The sequence below is a fragment of the Suncus etruscus genome, chromosome 18, assembly GCF_024139225.1.
Source record: "Suncus etruscus isolate mSunEtr1 chromosome 18, mSunEtr1.pri.cur, whole genome shotgun sequence".
Taxonomy (NCBI): Eukaryota; Metazoa; Chordata; class Mammalia; order Eulipotyphla; family Soricidae; genus Suncus; species Suncus etruscus.
The window spans coordinates 48,081,197-48,106,325 of record NC_064865.1 but is presented as its reverse complement, the minus strand read 5'-3'; the positions used below and the strand labels follow the sequence as shown (position 1 = coordinate 48,106,325).

The 25,129-nt window shown below is 45.1% G+C and overlaps 1 protein-coding gene across 1 annotated transcript; it reads left to right on the top strand.

Annotated features, from left to right (window-relative positions):
• The first annotated feature begins 1,541 nt into the window (after positions 1 to 1,541).
• On the top strand, positions 1,542 to 6,692 carry LOC125995834 (uncharacterized). Its single transcript, XM_049764808.1, is given in 1 exon segment — positions 1,542 to 6,692. A coding segment is annotated over 1 exon segment (5,151 nt).
• Positions 6,693 to 25,129: the final 18,437 nt, after the last annotated feature.

Genomic DNA, 25,129 nt, shown 5'->3' with positions numbered 1-25,129 from the left:
ATCCCATATGGTCCCCCAAGCCAGGAGCGACTTCTGAGTGCATAGCCAGGAGTAACCCCTGAGCGTCACCGGGTGTGGCCCAAAAAAAAAACCAAAAAAAAAAAAAAAAAGTAGAGCTGGGCGTAACCCCTGAGCACCACCAGCCCCCAAACAAACAAATAAGCTAATAAAACTTTAAATTCAAAGTTGTTTGCAAGTATCCTTCTGCATAAAACTCTGCCCCATTCTTAGCAAGAGGCACAATCTGAAAAGGTGTGAAGAAAATAATAAATATAAGTAAGAACTGGAAAATAGCAAACAGAAGAAAAAACTAGGCACCCTCCCTAACTTGCACTTCCTAAGAGAATTAAGCCAAGCCCTAAGCTTCTCTAAGTTCCTAAAGAAAGCTCCCGGCTAAGCACTCTAACTTCCCTAATTTACACTTTAATTAAGTGCCTTAAGAAAGATCCCAACTAAGCTAATTCCTTAAAGTGCCTTAATTTACACTTCATTCAAGCTCACTGGGAACCTTTCCACTTTTCCCTTTCCTCCACTCCCCCACTCCCTGGCTCCCCTTCCTTTCCCTGGGAACCTTTCCACTCCCCCACTCCCTAGCTCCCCTTCCTTTCCCTGGGAACCTTCCCACTCCCCCACTCCCTAACTCCCCTTCCTTTGAACTAACCACCACAATTCGCGGAAGACCCTCATTTTAAATTAGACATATGCCGTCAGGGGAAGGACAAAGATACGCACATGACCCCAGGGGCAAACACTGCCCCATCTGTTACACAGGGAAAACAAAATGCCTCTTTCCTGGGCTCTGACGCATAACTTCTTTTGTGGCGGGAGATAAGGAGAAATGCCTCCTTCCTGGCAGGTGTGTTCCCATGATATGTATAGACTTTTTACCCTATAAAAGCTTTGCTGAATGCTAAAGGGGGGCCGAATCTTCTCTACTCGGTCCTGAGTTATGAGATTCGGTCTCCAGCATGCTGAGATATTAAAATCCCTCGTGTTATTACAGCAAGTCTGGTCTTCGAGTCTCTTTGGGTACGCGCATATCCTGAGCCTGGAGCGGACTTCCCCTGCGGGGGAGTTCTTTCATTTGGGGGCTCGTCCGGGATATTTGCGACCACCCAGAGACCCCAGACCCACTTGGAGGTGAGCTCTTGTGTCTGTGTCTGTGTCTACTTAGTCTGGGTTCGTTTGCTTCTGGCTGTACTTTTCTCTGAGGTTTGGCGCGATCGCAGTTTCGGCTTTACGGACGCTCAGCAAGTCTGAGGTTTCGTGGATAAAGACAGACGTGTCCGGGTGTCCACCGTCCGATCACCCTGGGAGACGTCCCGGGAGGAAGCGGGGACGACCAGGGACGCCTGGTGTACCCCCCTGGTCTGGAGAGTCGCGAGGAGAATAGCTTCCTCATTGAACTAGGCTGGCGGCGGAGGCCCCTGCCATCCGACTCTTTGAAGTGCCTTTGGGCAACGCGGGAACGGCGCTTGTTCTGGGTCATTTGTCTCTTGATTGTAACTTCTGTGTCAGTTTTCCTTGAAATTAGGACTAAGATGGGACAGACCGTGACGACTCCTTTGACTCTAACCCTTAACCACTGGACTGACGTAAAAGCTAGGGCTCACAATCTGTCTGTCGGGGTACGGAAGGGCCCCTGGCAGACCTTCTGCACCTCTGAATGGCCAACCTTTGGAGTCGGCTGGCCGCCAGAAGGTGTCTTTAACCTCTCTCTTATTTCCGCAGTAAGAAAGGTCATTTTTCAGTCTGAAGGGGGACACCCGGACCAAATACCCTACATTCTCGTCTGGCAGGACCTCGTCCAGAATCCACCAGTGTGGGTCAAGCCCTGGATATTTGGCCGCCCTGAGCCAACTTCCACTATAATGGCAGTAGCCTCAGACCCCGAGCCCAACTTGCCTGTTCCCCCCCGACCTTCAGCTCCCCCGCCCCTCTACCCTGAGATAGACAATGATCTTCTTCTTGACTTCTCCCCCCCTCCGTACTCCCAACCTCAATCCTCTCCCCAGCCGGCACAACCTAACGTGCCACACGTCGCTGTGGGGCAACCCCCGGCGGCCGGTCCACGCGAACCGGGACCAGCAGGGGGAACCCGGAGCCGGAAGGGCCGCAGTCCAGAAACTGTTCGCCCCTCCGAGTCACGGTCTCTTGCCCTCCCCCTTCGGGCAATGGGGCCCCCGCCAGGAGATGACCAGCTTCCCCCTTTACAGTACTGGCCTTTTTCCTCGGCAGATCTATATAATTGGAAGACTATGCACCCCACCTTTTCAGATAATCCCTCTGCCCTGACGGGACTCCTCGAGTCTCTCATGTTTTCGCATCAGCCCACCTGGGACGACTGTCAACAACTGCTCCAGGTCCTCTTCACGACAGAGGAAAGAGAAAGAGTCCTCCTAGAAGCCAGGAAAAACGTCCCGGGGGCCGATGGGACTCCCACTAATCTCCCTAACCTCATAGATGAAGGGTTTCCACTGACCAGGCCAACCTGGGACTTCAATACCGCAGAAGGTAGGGAGCGCCTCACCGTCTACCGCCGGGCTCTCATTGCTGGTCTAAGAGGGGCTGCAAGACGCCCCACGAATCTGGCTAAGGTAAGAGAGGTTGTCCAAGGTCCAGTTGAACCGCCCTCGGTTTTCCTGGAACGCCTAATGGAAGCTTATAGGAGGTACACTCCTTTTGATCCAGCTTCAGAGGGACAACAGGCGGCCATAGCAATGGCCTTTATTGGGCAGTCAGCCACAGATATAAAATGTAAGCTACAGAGGCTAGAGGGACTTCAAAATTATTCGTTGCGAGACTTAGTGAAGGAGGCAGAGAAAGTGTTCCACAAGAGAGAAACAGAGGAGGAGAAAAAGGAAAGAGAAAGAAGCAGGCAGACAGGGCACCTGGGCGACAGGGCAAGAAGAACCCCGAGAGGACAAGATCGTCCATTCGATAGAGATCAGTGTGCCCATTGTAAAGAAAAAGGACTTGACCGTCCACTCGAAAAAGATCAGTGTGCCCATTGTAAAGAAAAAGGACACTGGGCAAGGGAGTGCCCGAAAAAGCAACTCAGGAGGAACAAGGTCCTGGCTCTCGATGATTAGGGGGGACGGGGCTCGGTCCCCCTCCCCGAGCCCAGGGTAATGCTTCCAGTAGAGGGGACTCCCATCAACTTCCTGGTGAACACGGGAGCTGAACATTCGGTATTGACCAGGCCCCTAGGAAAATTAGGAACAAAAGAAACCATGGTTGTGGGGGCCACGGGCAGCAAATTCTACCATTGGACTACAAAAAGAAAATTGGACGTTGGGAGGGGCCGAGTAACTCACTCCTTCCTGGTCATCCCTGAGTGCCCTGCGCCCCTCCTGGGAAGAGATTTGCTGACCAAATTAAAGGCACAAATTCAGTTTACCCCTGAGGGACCTGAAGTAACTTTGGGGGAAGCTCCTGTGACTTGTCTGGTAGTCGGACTTGAGGAGGAATACCGCCTCCATGAAACAAAGCCTGGAGAAGTAGTTGCTTCAGAATGGCTTACCCAATTCCCTGAGGTCTGGGCTGAACAGGCAGGAATTGGCAAGGCTAAACAAGTACCCCCGATAGTGGTAGAGCTGAAGGCGCATGCCTCACCTATCTCGGTGAGACAATATCCCATGAGTAAAGAAGCAAAGGAAGGCATCCGTCCCCACATCCAGAGGCTGATACAGCAAGGAGTTCTAGTACCCTGCCGATCTCCCTGGAACACGCCTTTGCTGCCGGTGAAGAAACCTGGCACTGGGGACTACCGACCAGTACAAGACTTAAGGGAGGTTAATAAAAGGGCCCAGGATTTGCATCCCACTGTGCCTAACCCTTACAATCTACTGAGTTCCCTCCCACCGGAGCGGGTTTGGTACACAGTGCTAGATTTAAAAGACGCTTTTTTCTGTCTCCAATTACACCCCAGCAGCCAACTGATGTTTGCTTTTGAGTGGAGAGATCCGGAAGGGGGACACACTGAACAACTGACATGGACTAGATTGCCCCAGGGTTTTAAAAACTCCCCCACACTATTCGACGAGGCACTCCATAGGGACCTGGCCCCCTTCAGGGCTCGGAACCCCCAAGTCTCCCTTCTTCAGTATGTTGATGACCTCCTGCTGGCAGCATCCACCAAGGAAGCGTGTGAAGAAGGAACCAGAGAACTCCTAAAAGAATTGGGTGAGTTAGGGTACCGGGTGTCGGCCAAGAAAGCTCAGTTGTGCCGCAACGAAGTAACATACCTGGGGTATGTCCTGAAAGACGGCAAGAGGTGGCTCACAGAAGCCAGGAAAAAGACAGTAGTTACCATTCCTGTCCCCAAGACTCCACGGCAGGTACGGGAATTTCTGGGGACAGCCGGTTTCTGTAGACTTTGGATACCTGGGTTTGCCTCCCTAGCCGCTCCCCTGTATCCACTTACACGGGATCAAGCTCCCTTTGCTTGGACACAGGAGTGTCAAGAAGCCTTTGAAAAAATTAAAACTGCTCTACTCACAGCACCAGCCCTGGCCCTGCCGGATCTAACCAAACCTTTTACCCTGTATGTGGACGAACGTGCGGGAGTGGCTCGGGGAGTGCTAACCCAAGCCCTGGGACCTTGGAAAAGACCAGTAGCCTACTTGTCAAAAAAACTCGACCCAGTGGCAAGCGGCTGGCCGTCATGTCTGAGGGTAATCGCAGCGGTGGCTCTCCTGGTAAAAGACGCTGACAAACTTACTCTGGGCCAGCATGTAGTTATAGTCGCTCCCCATGCATTAGAAAGTATAGTCAGGCAGCCTCCTGACCGTTGGTTGACCAACGCCCGAATAACTCACTACCAAAGTCTCTTGCTAAACGACCGTATAACGTTCGGACCGCCTGCTATTCTTAACCCCGCCTCCCTGCTCCCGGAGACAGACGGATCCCAGCCGGTACACTCATGCACAGACATTTTAGCTGAGGAAACTGGAACCCGGAGAGACCTGACAGATCTGCCCTGGCATGGGGCGCCGAATTGGTACACAAATGGTAGTAGCTTCATCATGGATGGAAAAAGAAAAGCCGGAGCAGCCATAGTGGATGGGAAGCAAGTAATATGGGCCAGCAGCCTTCCTGAGGGGACTTCGGCACAAAAAGCTGAATTACAAGCTTTGACAAAAGCCCTTGAGCTGGCAGAAGGAAAAGTTATTAACATCTACACCGACAGCAGATACGCGTTTTCCACCGCTCACATTCACAGCGCAATCTACAAACAAAAAGGACTCCTCACGGCTGCAGGAAAGGAAATTAAGAACAAGGAAGAAATCCTTGCTCTCTTGGAAGCCATACACCTGCCGAAAAAGGTAGCTATTATTCATTGTCCTGGACATCAAAAAGGAATGGACCCCGTGGCAGCAGGGAACAGAATGGCAGATCACACTGCTAAGAAAGCCGCACAAGGAACTGTCTCCTGTGCCTTATGTGAGCAACGAAAGAAACCCCAACCAAAAGAAGATAATTTCAGTCTAAACTACACACCAATAGACTGTGAGGAAATTGAACGCCTAAAGGAAAAAGGATTATCCAGCGGATTTGACTGCCATGGGATCGCAAAAACTAAAGACAACAAAATCATTTTGCCTCATAAAGAAGGTGAATACTATGTAAAGAGTATCCATCACCTAACACATTTAGGAAAAAAGAAATTGTGCGAACTAGTAAAAGCCTCCAATTATCACGTACTCCGACTACGAACTATAACAGAACAAGTAACCCAGTCCTGTAAAGCCTGTGTTCTAACAAATGCCCACCACCCGCTCGTAGAACCAGGAAAACGGCTGCGGGGAGACAGACCAGGAGTCTTCTGGGAAGTAGATTTCACAGAAATCGTTCCTGGTAGGTATGGCAATAAATATCTTCTAGTCTTCATAGACACCTTCTCCGGATGGGTTGAAGCTTTCCCCACAAAGTCTGAAACTGCCCAGGTGGTCACGAAAAAAATTCTGGAAGAAATTTTGCCCCGGTTCGGGATACCCAAGGTAATCGGCTCCGACAACGGGCCCGCGTTTGTCGCCCAGGTAAGTCAGGAACTGGCCAAACAGCTGGGGACCAATTGGAAATTGCATTGCGCTTATAGACCCCAGAGTTCAGGGCAGGTAGAGAGAATGAATAGAACTCTAAAAGAGACCCTCACTAAATTGGCTATTGAGACCGGCGGGAAGGACTGGTTGGGCCTCCTTCCCTTTGCGCTCCTCAGAGCCCGAAACACACCCGGACGTTTCGGGCTCACTCCCTATGAGATCCTTTTTGGGGGACCTCCCCCCTTGACCAGACCAGACGGAGTATTAGACCCCGCCTTAGATTCCCACTCACCCTCTGCTTTGTTTATCCACCTTAAGGCTCTAGAGGCTGTCCGCACCCAGATCTGGGACCAGATTAAAGAAGCCTATTCACCTGGGACTCCTGCGGTGCCACACGGGATCCAAGTCGGTGATCTGGTCCTTGTTAGACGTCATCAAGTGGGAACCCTCGAGCCCAGGTGGAAGGGACCCTACTTAGTACTGTTAACCACCCCAACAGCTGTGAAAGTAGACGGAATTGCTGCCTGGATCCACGCGTCACACACAAAGAAAGCTCCTGCTGAAAAGCTTAAGGATGAATGGAAAGTGGAAGCAACTGATAATCCTCTTAAACTTCGCCTGCGCCGTCGCCTCTGCCCAGAGCGGTAACCCCCACGCTCCTATGACACTGACCTGGGAAGTCATTTCCCAGGCTGGAGACACTGTGTGGAGCATTTCCAAGGTGGCCCCCCCGTATACTTGGTGGCCACCACTGCGCCCCGAGGTTTGCGCCCTCATTGCTGGTGTAGAGGCATGGGACATCCCGGAAGAGTCACCTGAAACGGTTCCCCAGGAAAAAGTCGTCTTTCAGAAACGAGCCCTCTCACAGGGAGTGTACACTAGGGGCCAGTACGTAGCCGACCTGCCAGGGTGCAGTTCCTTGGCAAAGCAGAGAAAGTTACGGCAGGCATCGTTCTATGTTTGCCCCAGGGAAAAACAGTCTAAGAGGGAAGGTCGCCGATGTGGGGGGATAGAAAGTTTCTTTTGTAAAGCATGGGGATGTGAAACCTCTGGCACTGCCTATTGGAACCCCTCTTCCAGCTGGGACCTCATTACAGTAGTTAGAGGTAGTAAAGGTGACACCCTAAACATCACTTTCACGCAGAAAGGGAGGGAGGAAAAAGGCGGCTGGATAAAAGGAAAACAGTGGGGCCTGAGATTTTACGTTTCTGGAACCGATCCGGGGTTCACATTCAAACTCAGACTGAAAATTCAAAATCCTCCCTCTCAGCCAATAGGGCCCAACCCCGTCCTAACGGACACCCAGCCTTTACCCAAGCCTAGGCCAACACTAGTCCCTGTTACTCCTGCTTCCTCACAGCCCCTAAACTCGGACCCAACAACCCAGACTCATGAATCTAAAGACGCCCCTGCCCCCCCAGGGATGGAAAACCGCCTTTTAAACTTAATAGAAGGAGCCTTCTTGGTACTCAACCGAACCAATTCTGATATCACCCAATCTTGCTGGCTCTGTTACGCCTCAAGCCCCCCCTACTATGAAGGAATTGCCCAAAATAGAACCTTTAACGAAAGCGAAAGTTCCTCTGTATGTGCCTGGGGAGGGAGCAGAAAGCTAACCTTAGCTGCCGTGTCTGGGCAGGGCCTCTGTTTAGGTACCGTTCCCCCTGATAGAAAGCACCTCTGCAGCTCAACCCTACAATCATCCTTTACACGGGGGCGATACCTCGTTCCCCCTCCAGACACGGTTTGGGCCTGTAACACGGGACTCACCCCATGCATCTCCACCAGCGTGTTCAACAATCTCCAGGATTACTGTATTTTAGTCCAGCTAGTCCCTAGACTCTTGTACCATGATAGCGAGTCTTTTGTGAATGAGTTTGACAAAAGAGCTCGCTGGACCAAATGCCCCACTACTATACTGAACTGCGTGCTGCGATGGATGCAGACTTAGAAATAATAGAGCAATCCATCACTAAGCTCGAAGAGTCTCTCACATCCCTATCAGAGGTAGTCCTCCAGAATAGAAGGGGTCTGGATATCTTGTTTTTAAAAGAAGGAGGAATGTGTGCAGCCTTGAAGGAAGAATGTTGTTTTTATGCAGACCACTCCGGAGTCGTCAGAGACTCCATGGCAAAGTTAAGAAAAAGATTAGACAAACGCAGACTGGAAAGGGATTCTCATCAGGGCTGGTTTGAGGGATGGTTTAACAGATCCCCTTGGTTTACAACTCTTATCTCCACTCTAACAGAACCCCTAATAATCCTATTCTTCCTGCTTACTTTCGGTCCCTGCATTTTAAATAAGTTAGTTAGTTTTGTGAAACAAAGAATAAATACAGTCCATGTAATGGTTCTCAAACAGCAATATCAGCAGAATGAAGGGATGCTCTAAGATTAGAGCTATGTGCAAAAAAAAAAAGTGGGGGATGAAAAGGTGTGAAGAAAATAATAAATATAAGTAAGAACTGGAAAATAGCAAACAGAAGAAAAAACTAGGCACCCTCCCTAACTTGCACTTCCTAAGAGAATTAAGCCAAGCCCTAAGCTTCTCTAAGTTCCTAAAGAAAGCTCCCGGCTAAGCACTCTAACTTCCCTAATTTACACTTTAATTAAGTGCCTTAAGAAAGATCCCAACTAAGCTAATTCCTTAAAGTGCCTTAATTTACACTTCATTCAAGCTCACTGGGAACCTTTCCACTTTTCCCTTTCCTCCACTCCCCCACTCCCTGGCTCCCCTTCCTTTCCCTGGGAACCTTTCCACTCCCCCACTCCCTAGCTCCCCTTCCTTTCCCTGGGAACCTTCCCACTCCCCCACTCCCTAACTCCCCTTCCTTTGAACTAACCACCACAATTCGCGGAAGACCCTCATTTTAAATTAGACATATGCCGTCAGGGGAAGGACAAAGATACGCACATGACCCCAGGGGCAAACACTGCCCCATCTGTTACACAGGGAAAACAAAATGCCTCTTTCCTGGGCTCTGACGCATAACTTCTTTTGTGGCGGGAGATAAGGAGAAATGCCTCCTTCCTGGCAGGTGTGTTCCCATGATATGTATAGACTTTTTACCCTATAAAAGCTTTGCTGAATGCTAAAGGGGGGCCGAATCTTCTCTACTCGGTCCTGAGTTATGAGATTCGGTCTCCAGCATGCTGAGATATTAAAATCCCTCGTGTTATTACAGCAAGTCTGGTCTTCGAGTCTCTTTGGGTACGCGCATATCCTGAGCCTGGAGCGGACTTCCCCTGCGGGGGAGTTCTTTCAAATCAACCAGGCATTTCTTCATAGCCCTGAGCAAAAAGCAAAGGCAGAGTCTTCTCTATGCTGCTCAATAGCAGGATATTAGCAGGATAATAGAGAAAAGTCCCCACTTTCATAGAAACTTCTCAGGTTTCTTACACAGAGCTGACCCTTCAGGACTCTGCAATCAAGCAGCTGACACCAACGCTTCAGGAGGGACAGCATCCTCTTGCACAGAGAGATGGTTCCAACTACCAACTTCAATTTAAACATTCCCCTACCACACTTCTAGAGCCTGTCCTGTAGCCTCTTACTTCCCCTTTCCCCAATCAGGCAGAGTGTACTTGGGTCCTAATCATAGTCTTCTCATTACAAAGCCCCTGATTGCAAATCTCCTCCCCACAACTGCCAGTCTAAAGCATCCTAGAGGAAATTCATTATTCCTCACAGCAATAGTAAGTATGAGAGGCGAGGAACCAAAGTGATGATACAGTGGGGTAAGGCGCTTGACTTGTACGTGACCAATCCAGGTTCAATCCCTGATCCCATATGGTCTCCAGCAGTACCAGGAATAATTCGTGAGTTCAGAGCCAGGAGTAAGCCCTGAGCACCACCAGTGTGTGTGTGTGTGTGTGTGTGTGTGTGTGTGTGTGTGTGTGTGTGTGTGTGTGTGTGTGTGTGTGTGTGTGTGAGAGAGAGAGAGAGAGAGAGAGAGAGAGAGAGGAGAGAGAAGAGAGAGAGGAGAGAGAAGAGAGAGAGGAGAGAGAAGAGAGAGAGGAGAGAGAGGGGAGAGAGAGAACAGAGAGAACAGAGAGAAGAGAGAGAGAAGAGAAAGAGAGAGAGAGAAAGAGAGAGAGAGAAAGTACCACAGTAGTGTTAGTAAGAGAAAATATCGAGCATCATTCGGTCCCACAAGCACCACCAGGAGTTATCCCTAAGAACAGAACCAAGATTAAATCCTGAGCACTGCTGAGTGTGGCCACCCCAAAAATAAAAAACACAAATTGGAAAGGCTAGAGAGATATTACATGGGTTAAAGTGCTTGTCTTGCTTACGAACAAATTGGATTTGTTCTGGCACCATATATGGCCACCCAATCATCCACAAAAGTGATGCCTTAGTACAGAGCCAGGAGTAAAAACACTGATCAACACCACAAGAGGCTCAATCCTCACTCTAGAATTAGAATTTAAACCACATCGTGTTCCCTTGATCACTATCATGAAAAGGCCTCCTACTACTCATCACCTTATTCTAACTCTAAGAGGAAAAATACCTCAGACAAATCCCTGCCACAGGAGCACGCATCCACCTGACTGGTCTTCCTCTAACTGTCAAGGTCAGCAAAAACCATGCAAGCCTGAGAACCAAGGCCAAGAGGAGTCTACGGAGAATGATGACTAAATGGAATGTTGCCTCTTGGATGGGATCCTGGGACAGAAAAGGGCATGAGGGAAAAGCTAAGAGAGTCTGCAGTGAGGATAGGTACATTCAGTTAAAGAAAGGGATGGATGCTAATCACCATCATGGATAGACAAAGGGGACCTGAGGATTGTCCACGGCAGAAGCTTCTTTCTGCACCAGCACAAACTCTAGGAAGCTGCTGCATCTCTGCTTGATGCCAAGCAGGCAGAAGAAGGCAGCTCAGAGACTGGAGAGGAGGGAGAAGGTGATGCACAGGCCAGGATGAAACTAAGTCCCATACAGTTCTCTTTGGCCACATAGAGCTGGTATGAGTTGATCTGTTGCAAAAAGCAACTGACTAGCAGAGGGAAGGTGACTCCTAAATACAAACTCTAGATCCAGACAAGGACATTGCTGGATGCATCAGGCAGGGGATTCCTGAGTAAATTTATCTCCATTAGGTTTCAGCCTGACAGCTCCCATGACTTCATCACTAAGTTGAGATGAATTAAATTCAGGGATGGTACCTCCTATCAAGGACACATCAGTACAGAGGAGATCAAAAATCAGAATGATAGGGCCAGTGTGATAGCACAACAGGTAGGATGCTTGCCTTGCACATAGCTGACCTAGGTTCACTCTTGGTATCCCATATGGCCTCCTGAGCATGGAATGATTCCTGAGTGTAGAGCCAGGAATAACTCCTGAGCATCACCAGGCACAATCCAAAAACAAACAACAAAAAAAGAAGGCTGGTAAGCCCAACTGTATTATGACCAAACTTGTTATCATGGTGCTTAAATAAAATTTTTATTTTTTAAAAATGGCAGAATAGGGGGAGGGTTGGCAAGACAGAACAGTTAGATAAGCACTTCCCTTGCATGTGATTAACACAGTTCAATCCTTGGCACCATAAATTGGCCCCCAAGCACCAGGAGTGACTCCTGAACACAGACCTAGAAGTAACTCCTGAGCACCGCTGGGCAGGACCCAAAAACAACTACAACAAAAAATGTAAAATGGGGCCAGAGTTTACATAAGAGTTAAAGCACTTGCCTTGCATGCAACTGAGCCTAGTTTGATTCCTGGTACTACATAGAATCCCTTAAGTGCCACAGTAGGTCAACAATGAGCACAGTGCTGGGAGGAGCCACTGAGCACCACCAGGCATGATTCAAGCACCCCAATAAAGAAAACAGAACACAACATATGATGGGGTCAAAGCATTTGTCCACACTTCTCACACGTTCCCTAGTGTGACTAGTATGGCTGAAACAAGGACCACATGCAAGTGACAAGAGTCAGCCAGGAAAGCAGAGCTGGGGTTTACTGATGTGTTATGAATGAGGTCACAGGAACAGCCACTTCCCAATGCCAAGCATGAGGCTTGGGATATCCAGTACATCCATCTCTATAGCCCAGATGGAACCATTTGGGTACCCAGTGGCTACAGTATCAGACTCAGTGGTACCCATTGCCCTGTGTGCACGGACACCTCAAATAGGAGCTCTGGGCACTCTTGTAATCTAAACTTCCGCCCTCAACCTCCTCCGCTTCCAGCAAATGCTTTCTTTATGCAAATAAAATTGCTTCAATTAGCTGATGAGCTGGTTTTGCTGACCGAGGAGTACTTCCCTCCAAAGGGACCTGATAAATCAACACACTCGCATGTATAAATAGCCTCCATTAACCCTCTCAAGAAATCACTTCTCCTGGTCTTAATGGAAAAAGGGGGGGGGGGGGGAACGGACGCTGCACCTAAGCTGGGGCTGTTGCCACCATTGAATGGATTCTCATTCCTACACTATTTCTGGAGTCCAGAGAAAAATGCCAGCGTCGTGGATAAGCAGAAAGAAGGAGAGTGAGGTGGCCGAGTGAGAAAGGCCACACACTTTCTGCCTTTAGCATCACCCCATCAAGCATGGGGCATCCTAAACATGGATTTTTCACCTTTCAATCTGCCTCACTTGATGAGGATATTGGCTGGAAGGCTGGAGAGTGCAGGCATTCTTAATTTAGTAAATATAAAAAAAAAATTTAGTAAGTCCGACGACAACCCGTACTCTCCCCTCATTTGAACTGCTCCGTGAACTGTTCCAAATGGCCATGGCAGAACCCATGATAATACCCACAGACTTCTGCCAGATGCTATTATGCAGGCTAAAATTGAGATCAGGAAGGTGGAGCAATAGCCCAGTGGAGAGGGCATTTGCATTGCACATGGTCAACCCAGGTTAGATCCCCGGCATCCCATAAGGTTCGCTCAGATCCCACCATGTGTGATCCCTGAATACAGAGCCAGGAGTAAGCCCTGAGCACTGCTAGATGTAACCCAAAATAAGATAATTAAAATTCAAGCCACTGTCTGGAATCCCACCACAAGAGGAGAGCAGATTACAAAATGGCGTATGGTACAAGAATGAGCATGTTTCTAATGATTTTGGGAAAGGATATGAGGATCCCATTTATGGAATCAAGAAAGGATACAGATATAATGATTTCATTTCACTTATTTGCTAGTTCCACACCTATAAGATGACACCTAGCTATTAACCCAAAACAAAGGCATTCCTCCATCTTCCTCTTTCCTTTAAACCTAGCCCTTTTTGATATGTAAAAGCCCACCAGGATCACTTAGCCTTTCCCCTCCTAGTGAACAGGTATTGGTTTAATAAAGAAAGAGTCAGTTTTGTTTTGGTGTGCTCAGAGAGAGAGAGACCAGGAGACCACAAGACAAGAAGCAAACTGACTCTATGACTCTCTCCTGAATGGCTTGGTTTATTAATTCTTCGTGGCAACCCTACCTGCTTCAGATCCATCTTCCTAGGGATGGAAATATGCATGGGTGGTGATTTCGCAGCATGAGAATTTATTTTACACACAACTGCCTGTGAAGGAAAACTGTATTGTGGGAGATTCTCCAAGTTCAGCAGGTAGGAAAATCACCTGGAATGTCTATTTAGAATGCAAACCCTGGGTTGTAAAGATAATACAGAGTTAGGGCACTTTCCTTGCATCCTGATGACCCTGGTTCCATTCCCACTTCCAGTTCTTCAAGCCCCACCAGAAATAAACCCTGCACAGAGCCAGAAGTAAACCCTGAGCATTACCAGGTGTGGCCACCAAACCAAAGCAAAAAATTTATAAACTAAAATATAAATCCTAGAGTTTCCCATCCTCACTCCACTCCCACTTCTGTATTCAGCAGGTTGGAATTAAAGCTTATAAATCTGTATTCTTAACACCCAGACCAACAGCTTCTGAGAACCACTGAGTAAAGTTAGATTCTTTCTCTATTTTAGTGATTTCAGTGTCAGCTCCTATTAGGATTCTGTAAGTTGCTTAAATTAAAATATCTTAAATAAAGTCCCATGCTTGTCTGCCCAGAAACTCCCAGACAATGAAGTCAGAATCTCCAGGAGGCAAGAAGCTGGCATGGACATTCCGACAGACTGCCCAGAGCACTGAAATTAGCCGGCTGGAACCATGGAGGTTTGACACACACCAGATTCCCAGCCCCTTCTGAAGACTCAGTCAAAAGGTATTTCTAGGACAAAGCCAATCTGAGAGTATGCACATGCCCCAGTGGTTCTTACACTAGAGTTTGAGAAATGAGTCTGAGTTGAGTAAGACTCTCCCATCCATAGGGCTAGAGAGAAAATAGGGGACAAGACACTTGCCCTGAAAGCAACAGACCCAGGTTTAATTCCCAGCATCACATGATTCCTTGAGCTCTGCCAAGAGTAAGCCCTGAGTACCACCACTGTAACCAAAAAATCCTAGAAAGAAAGAAAGAAAGAAAGAAAGAAAGAAAGAAAGAGAGAGAGAGAGAGAGAGAGAGAGAGAGAGAGAGAGAGAGAGGGAGGGAGGGAGGCAGGGAGGCAGGGAGGGAAGGAGGGAGGGAGGGAGGGAGGGAGGGAGGGAGAGAAAGAAAGAAAAAGAAAGAGAAAGAAAGAAAGAAAGAAAGAAAGAAAGAAAGAAAGAAAGAAAGAAAGAAAGAAAGAAAGAAAGAAAGAAAGAAAGAAAGAAAGAAAGAAAGAAAGAAAGAAAGAAAGAGAAAGAAAGAAAAAGAGAAAGAAAGAAAAAGAGAGAAAGAAAGAAAGATAGAAGAAAGAAAGAAAAGAAAGAAAGAAAGAAAGAAAGAAAGAAAGAAAGAAAGAAAGAAAGAAAGAGGATGGAAGAAAGAAAGAAAGAAAGAAAGAAAGAAAGAAAGAAAGAAAAGAGAAAGAAAAGAAAAAGAAAGAAAGAAGAAAGAAAGAAAGAAAGAAAGAAGAAAGAAAGAAAGAAGAAAAGAAAGAAAGAAAGAAAGAAAGAAAGAAAGAAAGAAGAAAGAAAGAAAGCAAGCAAGAAAGAAGAAAGAAAGAAAGAAAGAAAGAAAGAAAGAAAGAAAGAAAGAAAGAAAGAAAGAAAGAAAGAAAGAAAGAAAGAAAGAAAGAAAGAAAGAAAGAAAGAAAGAAAAAGGAGGAAAACGTTAAAAATAAAAAGTACATAATTTCCAGCATATAGCCAAGATTGAGTGAGCACCATAGTAGGAGTGGAAGGCCTGTGCGAAGCACCAGCATGCAAAACTAGGCAAGCACCACAAGAAGTACAACCTTGAGATAGCAGGGAGAGCTGCAACCTCTGGACCACAGAAATGACAAACTCAGGACTTCAGGAAGTACAACATATGAGAAGCACATCTGTGGATATCACATGCACCAGTTCCACAACTACATGACTGACACCACTGCGAGCACTTGAGCAAGCACCACAGCTAAAACTGTGAGCACCACACCCAGAAGATTGCAAAGCCCCACATGCATGTGAGTGCAAGTGCGCGCGCATACACACACACACACACACACACACACACACACACACACACACACAATGACAACAGCATAAAGGGAGGGGAAAATGACTAATTAAGTAAAGCCATAATATATATAAACAAACACTAATAAAATTAAATGTGAAAGAAACACAAGAGAGCTGGAGAGACAATGGACAAGGCTTTTTGTCTTACTTCAGGGCTTGATCCTAGCACCTCATATGTCCCCCTAAGTGCAGCCAATGACCTTGAGAGCAGAGATGCAAAGTGTGTCCCCAAAATACAAGAAGAAGAAGAAGGAGGAGAAGAAGAAGAAGAAGAAGAAGAAGAAGAAGAAGAAGAAGAAGAAGAAGAAGAAGAAGAAGAAGAAGAAGAAGAAGAAGAAGAAGAATGCAAACAAACAAAGAAATGAAACACAAGAAGAAAGACAGATCAGGGACCCAGATGGATTCCATAATGGTACAGTGGAGGAGACATTGCAGGCTGCAGCAGAAGCATCTTCACTCAGAGGCTGGACCATAAGCTAGTTGGTCTTTGGGTCTTCTTCTGTGGCTCTTAATTAACTCTGCTCCTAAAGGAACAGATCCGGAACTGAAAAGCAATCAGATCTGAGCTCCACTTCCGACCTGCAGCAGGAATGACAGTGCAAAGGTTTGGACTTCAAGCCTTGTCCCCACACAAGCCTGTGTTTGGTCCATGAGAGACATCAAATCACTGGGAAAGTGAACCCAAGCCAAAGAGAAAGGGCTCATCTACGAGGGAAATCCATATTATGAATGTCACAGATGATAACAAATAATCCTAAATCATTCTGATTTAGCTCCTGGATTGGGGGACTATATGGGATGCCAGGGGATCGAATCGCTATCCGTCCTAGGTTAGGCGCCTGCAAGACAGACGCCCTACCTCTTGCACCACTGCTCCAACCCTACCATCTGTGTTTTTAATGTAGCAGGAAGTGTGTTAGTATTAGGCCCAGAGAGTCTAAAAAATTCACCCTCCTGTGATTGTGCCCCAACCATGACATATCAGCAAATTCCCCAAATAAACACGAGCCCATCCCTTCTCCAAAGAATGAAAAAGGAAAAGGCCTGATGAATGCCAATGGAAGAGCTTATTATTTTTCAAAGCTTCCACTATGTGTTTTATTTCCCCTGGGCATGGAAGGCTAAGTAGAGGAGATATATCAGGCAAACCAGAATTAATGGTTCGAGGGTTTGTTTTTACTTCCCCATTCAAGAAAGAACAGCCGTCAGCATTTCAGCATTTATAACTTAACATTGTTTCAAGGCCAATGGCTGCCTATTCCTCACCTTTCTTTCTTTCTTCCTTCCTTCCTTCCTTCCTTCCTTCCTTCCTTCCTTCCTTCCTTCCTTCCTTCCTTCCTTCCTTCCTTCCTTCCTTCCTTCCTTCCTTCCTTTCTTTCTTTCTTTCTTTCTTTCTTTCTTTCTTTTTTTTGGTTTTTGGGCCACACCTGGCAGTGCTCAGGGGTTACTCCTGGCTGTCTGCTCAGAAATAGCTCCTGGCAGGCACGGAGGACCATATGGGACACCAGGATTTGAACCAACCACCTTTGGTCCTGGATCAGCTGCTTGCAAGCAAACGCTGCTGTGCTATCTCTCCGGGCCCTATTCCTCACCTTTCAAACAAACCCATACCCACCACTTTCTTGTCATAAATAGCACAAGGAGTGCTTACCTGTCTGTGCATGGCTGATAAAGATGCCCCTGCCTGCGACCCCTGAACCCTCAATGCAAGAAGCTCAGCCAATAAGTTTTCTTGTGCTCCCAAGAAAAGCAACCAGGGGGCTAGAGCTATAACATAGATGGTAGGGCTTTAGCCTTGCATGTGGCTGATCCAGGTTTGATCCTGAGCATCCCATATAGTCCCTGAGCGTACCAGGACTAATTTCGGAGTGCAAAGCTGGGAGTTATCCCTGAGCAACACTGTGTCTCAAGAGGAAAGAGGAAGGAAGAAGGAAGGAAGGAAGGAAGGAAGGAAGGAAGGAAGGAAGGAAGGAAGGAAGGAAGGAAGGAAGGAAGGAAGGAAGGAAGGAAGGAAGGAAGGAAGGAAGGAAGGAAGGAAGGAAGGAAGGAAGGAAGAAGAAAGAAAGAAAGAAAGAAAGAAAGAAAGAAAGAAAGAAAGAAAGAAAGAAAGAAGAAAGAAAGAAAGAAAGAAAGAAAGAAAGAAAGAAAGAAAGAAAGAAAGAAAGAAAGAAAGAAAGAAAAGAAAGTGGATAGTCTTCAGAATCAGATGATGCCTGTCATGAACAATAAAGCTGGCACATCCTCACACAAACAAACAGTCCTTTTGAAAATACCTACTGGCTTCATTCTAATATAAAAATGTCCCAAATTGAAATGAGTAAAAACTCTGCACGTGGGAATAATATGATCAATTCCAGGACTAACACTGGACAAAGGATTGAATGTGAAAATGAGAAAATTCCAATTTCAAATGTCTGCAGTCCTTTGATCTGTCTTTTGAATTTCATGTAAAATATTTTAAATATTGTAAACTGTTAACTGATCTTTAAGTTAAAAGAAATTGTAAATTAGAGGCCAGAGCAATAGCACAGCGGTAGGGAGTTTTGCCTTGCACACAGCTGATCCAGGACAAACCTTGGTTCGATCCCCGGTGTCCCATATGTTCCCCCAAGCCAGGAGTGATTTCTGAGCACATAGCCAGGAGTAACTCCTGAGTGTCACCGGGTGTGGCCCAAAAACCAAAAAAAAAAAAAAAAAAGAAAGAAATGTGAATTAAAAAAAATTAAAATAAAAAATAGAGTCTAAAGCCAGGAGCGATTTCTGAGTGCATAACCAGAAGTAACCCCTGAGTGTCACCAAGTGTGGCCCAAAAAACAAAAACAAAACAAAAAGAGTCCAGAATTATAGTATAGCAGATAAGGCGCTTGTCTTGCAAGCAGAAAACCAGGGTTTGATCCCTGGAACCCTATATGGCCCTTGGAGCAACCACCAGAAGAAATCCTGAGAGCAGAGCCAGGAATATTGGTATGGCCAAAATACATATTTAAATTTGTATAAAAGAAAAAATTTGCCTACAGTCTATTGAATAACACTATTAATGTAAAATTTTGACTTATAATTGTTCTCAGTGTTTTGCTTTACAATGTATTATGGTGTTGACAGATTTATCTCAATTACACAAGTGAGTATGACTACTGGGTCTTCTTCTCTGTAACTGTTGAAATAATGTATTCCGACTGTGTCGTTAAATTGAATAATGGAGGAAAAAAGGAAAAAGAAAACAGTGACTGGCTTAAGGAAATGAAGCTTTTCCTAAGCTGGACAGATCCCTATGGAGTAAATGGTATTTAGATTTTTACTTCTCTGTGACCATGTACCTATAATAAATCTTGGGAAGGAAACGTGGTCTGAATTTTTTCACCCTCTGGGCCTAATACTAACACACTTCCTGCTATATTAAAAGCACAGATGGTGGGGGCTGGAGCGGTGGTGCAAGTGGTAAGGCATCTACCTTGCACGCACTAACCTAGGAGGAATCAAAGTTCGATCCCTGGGCATCCCATATGGTCCCCCAATCCAGGAGCTATTTCTGAGCACATAGCCAGGAGTAACCCCTGAACATCATCATGTGTGACTCTAAAAACAAAAAAAAAACAAACCCACAAATGGGCAGAGCAATAGTACAGCAGGTAGAATGCTTGAACACAGCCAACCTAGATTTAATCCCTGGTATCCTATAGATCTCCTGAGTCTATCAGGGGTCTGAAAGGGCCCTCCTTACATTTTGTGGCCCTGCCCTAGAGGAATCTTTTTTTGCTTTGTTTTGTTTTAGTTGTTTGGGTCACACCCCCCAATGTTCAAGGCTTACTACTGACTTTGCACTCAAGGATCACCCTGACTTTGCCTCCTGCGGCCCCCAGGTAAATTGAGTTTGAGACCCCTGAGAGTCCAGGAGTCATTACTGAGTACAGAGGCATCTGAGCATCACTGGGTGTGGCCCCAAACCACTCCCCCACCAAAAAATAAAACCTCCACAGATGAGGGGTCTTGCAGGAGACTGGCCCAGGCTTCATACCTACTACCATGAGCCCCACTGAGACTGATTTCTGATTACAGATCCAGGAGTAAATCCTAAACATCACAAGGGAGAGGCCCCCCAAACAAACAAAAAACTTTTTTTCTGAAAAAACTGCTAGTGAGAATGGAATCACCTACAGAAAAAGTTTGAAACTTCAAAGCATTTGTGAAGAGCACTATTAACAAATACACACCAAGAATTTCTTTCTTTTCTTTTCTTTTTTTTTTACAAATAAAGCATTTTATTAAGGGTATAAAGAACTTGTTTCTTATTTTTCTACAGTTACTGAACAGAAGACACAAGAATAAACACCCACATCAGAACTGTGCTGGAGGGGCCAGAGCAGTGGAGCAAGCGGTAGGGTGTTTGTCTTGCACACACTGACCGAGGACAGATCACGGTTCAATCCCCCAGAGTCCCATATGGTTCCTCCAAGCCAGAAGCGATTTCTGAGCTCATAGTCAGGAGTAATCCCTGAGTGTCATCGGCTATGGCCAAAAGAAATAAAAAAATAACAAGAACAACAACAACAACAACATAGAACTGTGCTGGAGAACACCATAAAGTGTGACTAGAATTCCCATCATTCATTCCATGCCTTCTTCACGTATTAGCTGCGCTTCCCTAGGAAAGGGCCTAAGAGTCTCCTGTGATGTTTCTCATTTCCTGTAAAATGACTCTCCGCTATTAACGCAAAACAAAGGCGTTCCCCCAAAATAACAACCACTTTTATAAGTTCTGATCTGGGGTTTCGCGTTCCCCCAAAATAACAACCACTTTTATAAGTTCTGATCTGGGGTTTCCGCTTCTGGCAGAGAACAGTAGAAAACTTTGGTAACTTTTTTTGTTTTTAACAAAATGGGTGGAATTGTAAGATGATACCCAGCTATTAACCCAAAACAAAGGCATTCCTCCAGCTTCCTCTTTTCCTATAATCTCTCCTTTGATATGTAAAAACTCACCTGGATAGGTACTTTTGTCTTTCTCTCCTCTCTCTCTCTCTCTCTCTCTCTCTCTCTCTCTCTCTCTCTCTCTCTCTCTCTCTCTCTCTCTCTCTCTCTCTCTCTCTCTCTCTCTCTCTCTCTCTCTCTCTCTCTCTCTCTCTCTCTCTCTCTCTCTCTCTCTCTCTCTCTCTCTCTCTCTCTCTCTCTCTCTCTCTCTCTCTCTCTCTCCTCTCTCCTCTCTCCTCTCTCCTCTCTCCTCTCTCTCTCTCTCTCTCTCTCTCTCTCTCTCTCTCTCTCTCTCTCTCTCTCTCTCTCTCTCTCTCTCTCTCTCTCTCTCTCAACTTTCTCCCTCCAGGTATATGGTTATTGATTTATTAAAGAAAGAGGCAATTCTGGCTTTTGGTTCAGGCAGAGACCATGAAGCAAAAATTCACAGATGTCATGATCATCCTTTCCGGTCGGGCTTGGTTTATGAATCCTTTGCCATTACCCTACTTCTTCAAACCCATCCACTTGGGGTTAAAGATACAGTATGCAGAGTCATCTCACAACTCAGGGGGGGGGGGTTATTTTACAATCTCCATAATGGGATTATCCTTAAAGCTTCTTAGGAGAGGCTGGTGCACTGCATGTTCTGCTTGCATCAAACAGGAAGCTCTGCCTTAATCGCAGACAACACCAGGGTGACTCTCACCAGCATACTGGGAGCACTGCCAAATATGACCCCAAAATAAAGCAAACAAAATTTTCCTCTGACAACAAATATGATAACAGCTAACAATTATTAAGTTCCTGTTATTTCTTATAAACTGCTTGCGTTTTCCTTATAGGTAGATAATACTTCCTTGGTTTTGAGCTTCTCAATTTTGGTTTTGAGGCCCCACCCAACTTTGTATAGGTCTTTCCTTTATTTATGTTGACTCCAAGGTATTTGAATTTCTGTAGTGCTATTGTGAATGGAATTTGTTTAATGTCTATTTCTTCTCTCTCATTATTTGTGTATAAGAAGGCTATTAATATTTGTGTATTAATTGTGTAGCCTGTCACTTTGCTATATGAATTTACTGTTTCTAGGAGTTTTTTGGTAGAATCTTTAAGATTTTCTAAATATATTATGTCAGCTGCAAACAGCTTCAAGAAATAAAAGAGGACACAAGGAAATGAGACATATACCCTGTTCATGCATTGAGAGGATTAACATAATTAATATGGCAATACTTCCCAAAATATTATACAGATTTAATACAATCTCTCTAAGGATGCCCATGACATTCTTCAAAGAAGTGGATCAAAAACATTCCTGAAACTCATTTGAAACAGTAAGTGCCCAAGAATAGCTAAAGCAACCCTTAGGGGAAAAAAAGATGGGAGGCATCACTTTCTCTAACTTTAAATTTTCCTACAAAGCTATAATCATTAAAATAGTATGGTACTGAAACAAAGACAGACCCTCAGATCAATGGAATAGGCTTCAGTATTCAGAGTATGACCCCCAGATATACAATCAATTAATCTTTGACAAAGGAGCAAGAAACTCAAAATGGACAAGGAAAGCCTCCTTACCAAGTAGTGCTAGGACAACTGGTCAGCCACATTCTAAAAAGTGAACTCAGACCTCTATCTAACACCATGCACAAAGATCAAATCAAAATGGATTAAAGACCTTGATATCAAACCTGAAACTATAAGGTATATAGAAAAAAACATAAGAAAAACACTCTATGACATTGAACTAAAAGCATTTGTAGTGGACAGTGGAGGAAACACCACTGTTCAAACAAGTGAATGAAGAGAGATAAACAAATGGGATTATATCAAAGTGAGAAGCTTCTACACTTCAAAAGAAATAGTGACTAGGACACCCATGGAATGTGAGAAACTATTCACCCAATACCCAACAGATAAGGGGCTAATATCTAAGATACACAAGGTACTGACAGAGCTTAACAAGGAAAAAAATCTAACCCCCTCAAAAAATGGGGAGAAGGGCCCGGAGAGATAGCACAGTGGCGTTTGCCTTGCAAGCAGCCGATCCAGAACCAAAGGTGGTTGGTTCGAATCCCGGTGTCCCATATGGTCCCCCGTGCCTGCCAGGAGCTATTTCTGAGCAGACAGCCAGGAGTAACCCCTGAGCACACGTTGGGTGTGGCCCAAAAACCAAAAAAAAAAAAAAAAAAGAAAGAAAAAAAAATGGGGAGAAGAAATGAACAGACATTTCCTCAAAGAAGAAAAACAGGTAGCCAAAAGGCACATGAAAAATGCTCCACATCACTAATAATTTTTAATCAGGGAGATGCAAATTAAAACAACAATGAAATATAATTTCATACCACAGAGACTAGCACACATCACAAAGAACAAAACAAGTGCTGGTGTGGATATGAAGAGAAAGGAACTCTCATTTATATCTGGTGGGAATGCCATCTAGTCCAACCTTTCTGGAAAATAATATGGATATTACTTAAAAAACTGAACATTGAGCTCTCATATGATCCAGCAATACCACTACTAGGGATATACTCTAGGACCACAGAAACACAACACAATGATGCCCTCTGCATTCCTATGCTTATAAGCAGCACTTTTTACAATAGCCAAAATCTGAAAACAACCCTGATGGCCAACAACAGATGAGTAACTAAAGAAACTGTGGTACATATATACACAATTGAATATTACACACAGAAAAAGAAGTCATAAAATTTGCCTATACATAGGGGCCGGAGATATAGCATGGAGGTAAGGCATTTGCTTTGCATGCAGAAGGTCGATGGTTCGAATCCCGGTATCCCATATGGTCCCCCGCACCTGCCAGGAGTAATCCCTGAGCACTGCCGGGTGTGACCCAAAAACCAAATAAATAAATAAATAAATAAAATAAAATTTGCCTATACATGGATGGATATAGAGACTATTGTGTTGAGTGAAATAAGTCAGAGGGAGAGATATAAATACAGAATAGTCTCACGCACCTATGGGATTTAAAAAAATAAAAGACAGTATAGTAATAATACTCAGAGACAATAGAGAGGAGAGTTGGAAGAACCAGCTCATGATATGAAGCTTACCACAAAGAGTGTAAGTGCTATTAGAGAAAAAACTACACTAACAACTATAATGACAATGATAGAGAAATACAATGCCTGTCTTGAAGATAAGCAGAGGATGGAGGAGGAGGGAAATGAGGGACAGTGATGGTGGGAAAGTTGCACTGGTGAAGGGGTGAGCTTCTTATGGCTGAAACCCAATTACAAACATGTTAGTAACCATGGTGCTTAAATAAATCATTAAATATATATGTGTGGTCTTTAACATTCCCAGGATCCAAGCCTCTACCAGAGAAGACCTACCACTGCTTTGGCATTGACTGACTCCAAAGAGTACTCCCAACACCCAGGTGACTCAGCAACAGTCTGCATACAGGGCAGATCACTCTGCATTTAATGATATGCTGAAACTAGAGGATGTTCCACATCAGCCTGACATCAAGGAAAGAAATGCACAGAATCCAGTCTTTAAATATAAAAGTCTGATACCAACTATAGCTAAAGTGTGCAAAAGTTTCACCGGGACCTTGAGAATGACTGGAGTTGGATAGACTGGTATGCCTGGAACCCAGAGTCTGTCTTATGCCAATAAACTTCTGGGGTGAGGCCTTTTTGTAATCAGGTCAAGGATTTTTTCCCCCATTTTCTCCATTTTTCTGGACCTATTTAAACATTGGCGATTGCCACTATCACACCTTTGCTATACTTTTTACTCTTATCCTTTAAGGAAAAAAATACAACTTACTGAACTTAAAAACAAATTACTGTAGTAGAATGCCTGTCTCGAAAACAGGCAGGGGATGGGAAGGGGGGAGGGGGTAATGTTGCACTGGTGAAGGGGGGTGTTCTGGTTATGACTGTAGCCCAAATATGATCATGTTACTTAAATAAAAAATATATTTAATAAAAAAAATATGTGTGCATATATATATATATTAACTTCTCATTCAATTTTGGGATGTTGAATACACATATCTGAGTATTTGACATCTAAAATTTAATGTGAAATTAATTTAAATAATAAAAATATTAATCCCAATTAAAAAATTAAAATAAATTGTGAAGAAAGAAAGGAAGGAGAGAAAGAAAGAAAGGAAGGAAGAAAAGAAAGAAAGAAAGAAAGAAAGAAAGAAAGAAAGAAAGAAAGAAAGAAAGAAAGAAAGGAAGGAAGGAAGGAAGGAAGGAAGGAAGGAAGGAAGGAAGGAAGGAAGGAAGGAAGGAAGGAAGGAAGGAAGGAAGGAAGGAAGGAAGAAATGTAAGTTTTTTGTATAAGTCAAGTGTGAAAATCTAAATTTTTGAAAAGTGAATGATATGCCAGAGTGATAGCACAGTGGTAGGGCATTTGCCTTGCATATGGCCAACCTGGGACAGACTTGGGTTAGATCCATTTGGTCTCCTGAGCCTGCCAGGATCAATTTCTGAGTGCAGAGCCAGGAATAACCCTTGAGCATCGCCGGGTATGGCCCAAACCCCCTCCCCTCCCCCCAAAAAGAAAAGAGGGTGATATCTATAATGTAAATTCTCCTTTGATCCTTCCAAAATCCTGTTAATTATTGTTTCTATTCTACCAAG